Raw genomic sequence first — 7,493 nt, forward strand, 5'->3', positions numbered from 1 at the left:
CAGATCATGTCACAGTTTGAGTCACAGGACATCACAATGATTTCACGAAAGATCTATCGGCACAATGGCTTTTCAGATACAGGCACTGGGAGCCAGCAGTTCAAGTTAGCGTTTAATCGGGAGGGTCCACTCTTCAATCGAAATCTTCCAAAGCCATCTACGATATTTTTTTGGAAGCATCAAAGCAGCTCAGAACCAGCAGAATCGGAAAATGTGAGGACAAGTCTGCCTAGGGCCAACAATCTCTGGAACGGGTATACCTCCCTTTGCCAGGGAGATTGGCCTGCGTTTGGGCCAGCAACGGCTCAGGAACTTGAAGACTCAGTGTGTGTGTGTGCTTTGCGGGAATGTTTATCACCTGGAGATTCCACATCCACAAAGGATTTTACTTCCATTGAGCTGAATCCATTGGGAAATCATTGGTATGATTACTCTGTAGTTTAAGGAGAAATCATCAAAAGTTTGAATTGAATTGAATTGAAAAAGATACACGGAATTCAATAACTGGGGAAAAAAATCACCAACCAGCCAAATCATTTTGCCTTTACAGTAGTTTACTGCAAAGAACAAAAAGAATTTCCCTGAGCCTCTCATAACAAAGATAATCATTACTTTTGGAGAACAGATTGATTAGAACAACAGGCTTTGCTGCGCAGAGTTGGGAAATCGCGGAAAGAGAAATTCAATCGCAACAAAAATGGATTTCTGCCAGATTCCACAGCAACTGCTGATGACATAATTAAAGGATGCTATTTATTTGCAAACAAGCCACAGAATTGGAAGGACGGTGCAGAAAACACCAACTGAGGAGCGTACACTTTGGTTTATAGAACATAGAAACACTACAGCACAAACAGGCCCTTCGGCCCACAAGTTGCGCCGATCACATCCATACCCACCAAGCCTTAGAACTATCTGTAACTCCCAATCCCATATACTCATCCAGAAGTCTTTTAAAAGACCCCAGCGAGTTCGCCTCCACCACCACTGACGGCAGCCGATTCCACTCACTCACCACCCTCCGAGTGAAAAACTTACCCCTGACATCTCTGAACTTGCTCCCCCGGCACCTTAAACCTGTTTGTGAGTGCGTGCGCAGTACAAAGGCGGGATTATGAAAGTGGAAGTTTGGCTTCGTGCGATCCTGGGTCTGTGCTCCGACAGCAGCGAGCTGGTCAGGCTGAGGGTGGTTGGGGCCTTGCAGGAACTGGGGCACACCAAACAGAAGCGAGTCCTGCTCTTCCTCCGCAAGTTCCTCGCCGAGCACCAGAGTCTGCCGCTGCTGCAACGTATCACTCTGCTGAAGAGTTTGCTGATGATCGTGAAGGACAACGCGGCCCATCTGGGGCGTCCGCTGTCAAAGAAGATGATGTCTTTGGCTCTGACAGAGATGACCAAACTGACGAGCGTGACTGACGTGCACCGGGAAACCGCCAGTAACCTCCTGCTCACGCTGGGCTGTAGTTTTCCCACTGAGGTTTTCGCCGAGCTGCAGTCAATGGTCCACCATCAAATTCCACCGAACTTCTACGTGACCCTAACCCTGGCGAGCTTGTGTTACGAGAAAGCCAGTTATATCGTCCCTTTGCTGAAACCCATACTGGAGACCATGGTCTTTACCCTCCGGGTGGAAACGTGCGAGAGAATGAAGTGGGTGTTCTGTTACGCCTTTGGCCTTTTCAGCAAGAGTATCCTGATTTACATCTCAAACCCAGAGGAGGCCCCCCGACCCCTGATAACAAAGAACCTGTTCTTCGGTGAGTTTTCCACTGCCTACGACATCCTGTTTCACTTCTGGCTCAACGCGAAGGATTCCAAGGTGAGCACCATAGTGGTCGAAGCAATTGGTCAGATCTGCTACCTGCTACCCAACGACAAGGTGGAGAACGAGCTCCCCATGCTCATTCCCACCGTGCTATCCTTGTATCAGAAAACGTCGAGCGACCTTGCTATCACTAAGGGCCTGTGTAGTATACTGCACTCTGCCATGGATAGGGACAGTAAGATGTTGTTGGCCCACCTGGAGTTTCTACTCATCATTTTGCACCAACAGTTCTGCGTTGCGATGGATCAGCCCCACAACCCAGAGGCTGAGATGCTACAAAGCAAACTCCTCTGCTGTTTCACACTTCTAACTCCAACCTTCATCGACCAGGTAGTGACATTTCTCCTCCTCGAGTTGGAGATCAACGATGAGCAGATCCAACTGGGAGCGCTGGCGATAGTGAACCACTTGATCTACAGCGTCCCCTCGTGCCTGGAGATTCAGAAGAATCAAATACTGAATAGCTTGGCACTGCCAACGTTAACCAGCAGCAACAGAGTGAAGGAGGTGCTGGCCCAGGTGATATACACCATGGCCAGTCACGGTTACCTGGAGCTGGAGAGAGGGGTTGACGTGATCGAATTTGTAATCGAGCAGTGCGCCCTGCCCATTGAGAGCAAGGGGAAATGCAGCAAAAGGCAAGGGGAGTTCAGCTTTGAGGTTACGGATATGGACATCAAGATGCAGTATGAGACGTTGCTGGAAAAACTGGCCACATCGTTGGACATTGACAGTGTCTTCTGGCCATTGCTCCTGGAGTTTGTGATCCCAGTAAGGTACACCGACGCCTTAGTTGCAGTCTGTAGTTCCTTGGTCTATCTTGGAACGAAGAAGCAGAAAGCCGGAGCGACAGAATTTGTGTTGAATTACGAGGAATGTGTAAATCTTCCCAACCGTCAGGCATTGCTGACAAGATTGTTGACGGTGTCTTCATCGCCCAACGAAGGGAACGGCCAGGGAGCCCCTGCTCTCTCCTTGCTGCAAGTCTTGGGTATTAACATCCACCCCGCGGCAGTGAAAGTGTGGGACAAGGAGCTCCCCGTCTTACTTCATTATCTTCAGGAGTTCCCCGGGAACGACCTGCCTCAGGGCGAGTGGGAAGAGAAACTGCTGCACCTTTTGTTCCAAACCCTGCAGGAGATCGAGGACGAGGTCTGGATTGTCGAGCTGAGCGAGGCGATGAGCAAGTACGTCCACCGATCTCACCCTACCCCGCAGCAGAAGGGCTTCCTCTACAAGTGTTTAGGGATAGCATTGCAGCTGGTCCAGAACCCCGAGGTGGTGAGGAAGAAACTTCATGAGATGTTGCAGATCGTACGTCATGAGGAGGAGTTAGAACGGGAGGGCGTCGCGATTGGAATTGGCCAGTGCGCGCGCACCCACTTGGATATCGTCTTAACCACACTGAAAGAGTGTTCAAAGCTGAATATCTTTAAGAAGACGGCAAGTTTCTATCAGATCATGAAGGATCAGGGTAGCATTGAAATCACAAAGGTAAGAAGCACACTCATTTTATCCTACGGATATTTAATCTGGTACTCACCCAAAGAGTTTATTCTACCCAGGCTGGAGAACGACATTCTACAGAATGTTTTCAACCACTTCAACATGAAGATCTTGGGAATGAGGGTTCGGGTCAAGGACTCAACGATGAAGCTAAGCCTGGTCAAGATGGTAACTCTGATGGCAAGAGCGATCCGAGCCACGGAAGGTCTGCCCCGGTACAAACTGGCCAGGAAGGCTGAATTGGTGGCCTATATGCAAAGCTTCATCAAGGCAGAGCCAAGGGACACCCTGAAGACTCCCATTCGAAAGGTGGCTGTGGATGCTTGCGCGTCACTAATTTTATTGGAGCCTTTATTAGCTGATCATACGGAATTGGTGAACGTCTGCCTGAGTAGCGTTTTCAGCTTGCCACCTTTGGAAAACGGCGGTGCCAATGATGCCAGGGGCCTGAGTCCGGCTGAGAGGCAAACGCTCTACAGTGAGACACTGGCGTCTCTGGAGGAATTGCTGAAGCAATTTCTGCTTTACGATCTGTCCCCAGACGGCCTTCAGTTCCTCTTTAAGAACATGGTGTGTTGGATAGAATCCAGAAAGGACTCTGAGCGAGAAAAATCGTTGGAGGCCACCTTACACCTGCTGACGTTTTATCTACAAGCAGCTGAGACGGATGGTAAAGGTGCGTCCCACGACTTGGCAGCTATCATCGGACGCGTAGTACTTCGATGCTCCGATCCCTCACTCGTCGTAAGGGAGGCGGCCATTGAATGCTTATATCTCCTGCTTTACATACGGTTCGAATTTAAAGGGTTTCCCAGGGGATACAGGGATACGGAAGTGGAGCATCTGAAAGCCATCAAGGACGGGTTAAGAGACACCAAGAGCGAAACCCTCTTTTGTGTCTGCACAGATATCGGTAAAGTCCTGTCCAAATGCATGGCTCCTGACAAGATGGACACGCTGCTCGTCACCATTTCCAAAGGACTTACTGACAAGCAGCTAAACGGCTCCTACGTAGCTTCGATTGTGTTGAATGTTCTCATTAGGAGATGTGGAGCGATGATCGGCGACATTCCCGGAATCATCAAAGTTCTGTACCGTCAGTTGCAGTCAGTTTCGGAACTACAGGTAACACACGCAGTGATGTTAGCGATCTCAATCCTGGCTTCACAGAACATGACGATGATTTACCCCTACCTCCTCAAATACCAAGTCCCGTTCCAGACGTACATGGGCGAGGTCTGGCGATCCCTACTGACTGACAATACACTGGCCACCACTTCCGTTAAATACCTGCTGGATAATTTAAAACTGTTGTGTGACGACAGGAAGGATTACCAACCGGTGACTCGATCAGCGACGCAACAATCTTTAGCCGTTATCTGTGCTCTCCACGCCATGATGTGCAGCCCTGAATCGGAAAGACTGATCGACGTTCTCTACCCCCATTTGTTCACCGCACTCCTGACCTTTCTCAGCTCCATTGTCCAGGTCTGTTACGCCAGGGATTTTCCCAGACTACCCAACGAGAGGAAAGTCTTCACCCAGCCCGAGGAAGCTGGTAACGCTGACGTTTGGAACTACGCCATCGAGATCCTGCAAGCCCTCCTGGAAAATGGGAGAAAGGCGGATTCGAGCGACGCCAAAAGGGGAGACTGGGAGCTGCTGAAAAGCCCAGAGAAGCATCATGAAGGGGTTACGCTGCTAGCTAACGCAGTGGCCACCCGCGCGGTACATCATCTTATCAGCATCGTGGAGCAACTCATTCCGTTCCTCGCTAACGTTGACGAGAGACAGAGAGTCACCGTGGCCGCTTTCTTTGCTGAACTCCTGAACCACTCAGTGGTGGTGGAATTATCCCTCACCGACACTCTGGTGGCCAGCTTGCTCCGGTGTCTGATGGACACTTCTCCCACCGTCCAGCGACTTGCTGTCAGGGGCTTAGGAAACGTCGCCGTCGGAGCTCCTGAAAAGATTGGAAAGTACTCCGCCAAATTGTTGCCCACCATGATTGCGGTCGTACACAAGTACTCAAAGTCCAATCATCTCCTAGCCGTTGAGGCGATGTCGAGTATTTCAAAGATCTTAGATCGGGCGCAGGAAAGCTTTGCAGATTCCGTTCTGATCGATGTGGCACAGGCCATTGAGCCGTACTTTGAACACACACAGGGGTCATTGAGGAGCTCAGCTTTTACCGTGCTGGGCAAGGTCATCGGGCTTGGTAAAATCCAACTGAACCCGGAGTTAACGGAACACACTTATTCAACCTTGATCAGCTTGTTACTGCATCTCAGTGACAACTGCGACGGAGTGAAGACAGTCTGCAAATCCGTGCTGAGTTCAATGAGTCCAATCGTAGCGTCAGAGGGACTGAGCAAAATGCTTCGAGAGCTTTCGTCGGAGGACGCGAGCCTGGATTGCGAGAAATACTTAAGCGGGGTCTCCAAACACATCAGCAGAGATCTGCCCGACAAAGTGGTTTCCTACATCGTAAGGTGCGCAACCTTCTTCAAGAACTCGCAGCCGGGGATAAGGGAGAGCGCCGTCACCCTGCTAGCTCTCCTCATGCACAACGCAGCGCCAGTCTACTCCTCCCTGTTTTCCGCTGACCCCATCTGCGACGAGATCAATAACCTGCTAACTGACCCGGTGAAACGCGTCCGACTCAGGGCAGCCGTGGCGATACGGTACCTCCACATGTACTAAGGAGCCAGGCACGGTGAGGTGTGAGGTTTGAACGTGATGGGAGGGGACAACTCTGTGCAAAGAGCTTGGGCTGTTCCATACACAAGTCTATTGAAAGCTTGAGAGTCTCTGTAAAAGTGATAAACTGCAAGAACATTTAGCAAAAGTACAATCTGAATTTATCGTAAAATAATATTTTTGGATTAAATTATAAATTTTTCTTTTACTCTGTGCCTTTTAAAAGGAAAAAGTGCCTGCGTTTGCTTATTTTATTGCTGCTAGTCATTTAGTTTCTTCTCAACCCCTATTTGGATTCCACCCTCCCTCCTCTCCCCCAACAACTCTCCCCTTTCTATCACTCAGTCTCGCCACCTTGCCCTGTCAGGCGCTTTGAACATAAGAACATAAGAAATAGGAGCAGGAGTCGGCCATCTAGCCCTTCGAGCCTGCCCCGCCATTCAATAAGATCATGGCTGATCTGTCGTGTCTCAGTTCCACTTTCCCGCCCTCTCCCCATAACCCTTAATCCCCTCTCTTATCAAAAACCCATCAACCCGCGTCTTAAAAATATTTAGCGAGGCAGCCTCCACCACTTCAACGGGCAGAGAATTCCAGAGATTCACCACCCTTTGAGTGAAGAAGTTCCTCCTCAACTCCGTTCTAAACCGCCCCCCCTTTATCTTGAGGCTGTGCCCCCTAGTCCTACTGTCCTTTCTGAGCGGGAAGAGTCTCTCCACCTCTATCCTATCCATCCCATTCATCATCTTATACGTCTCAATGAGATCTCCCCTCATTCTTCTAAACTCTAACGAGTACAAGCCTAGTTTATTCAGCCTCTCCTCATAGCTCAACCCCCTCAACTCCGGTATCAGCCTAGTAAACCTCCTCTGCACTCCCTCCAAGGCCAAAATATCTTTGTGCAGGTGCGGCGCCCAAAACTGCACGCACCCCCTTCATTTCTTTTGCCCCCCCAATCCATGGCCCCTTTCCTTTGCCCTCTCCTTCGAAAGACCTACCCAGCAGTCTCACCCCTCCCCGCACATTCTCCCCCTTCAAGTATTTATCCAATTTACTTTTAATTGGAATCTGCTTCCGCTACCCTTTCCAGATCAAAACAATTCGCTGGGGGGCCAGTTTCGTAGCCTCCCTGGTGGGTGGGATTGAGACAGGGCACACGGACACTTGGCAAGCAAGCTACCCAACTCCCAGCTGTGCCCCAAGGTACAACAGCAGCTAGCCCACCCTGGACTCTATGGACAGAAGCAGATTTACAATTGCTGGGGTCTTGTGCCCGAGCAGACTTGCAGAACTCATCCAGCCATCGCAGTCTGGCCATGAAGCCAGACACTGTCTCTCCGGCCTCTCTAACCGCAGAAAGAAATTTGTATATTTGCGTGACGATAGAAGGTCAGGGGTTACATAGAACACTACAGCACAAGCAGGCCCTTCGGCCCACAAGTTGCGCTGATCATATCCATAC

At 50.1% G+C, this 7,493-nt stretch overlaps 1 protein-coding gene across 1 annotated transcript; it reads left to right on the forward strand.

The window, feature by feature from the left end:
- Positions 1-1,114: 1,114 nt before the first annotated feature.
- On the forward strand, positions 1,115-6,034 carry LOC145360652 (maestro heat-like repeat-containing protein family member 1). Its single transcript, XM_080216000.1, has one exon. The coding sequence runs from the start codon at positions 1,115-1,117 to the stop codon at positions 6,032-6,034; it is 4,920 nt and encodes a 1,639-aa protein (XP_080072126.1).
- The last annotated feature ends 1,459 nt before the right edge of the window (positions 6,035-7,493 follow it).

This window comes from Carcharhinus amblyrhynchos, chromosome 32 (genome assembly GCF_965287045.1).
Source record: "Carcharhinus amblyrhynchos chromosome 32, sCarAmb.v2.hapA, whole genome shotgun sequence".
Lineage (NCBI taxonomy): Eukaryota > Metazoa > Chordata > Chondrichthyes > Carcharhiniformes > Carcharhinidae > Carcharhinus > Carcharhinus amblyrhynchos.

Coding starts and splice junctions, on each gene's coding strand:
- LOC145360652 (XM_080216000.1), top strand. CDS start 1,115: ATGAAAGTGGAAGTTTGGCTTCGTGCGATCCTGGGTCTGTGCTCCGAC.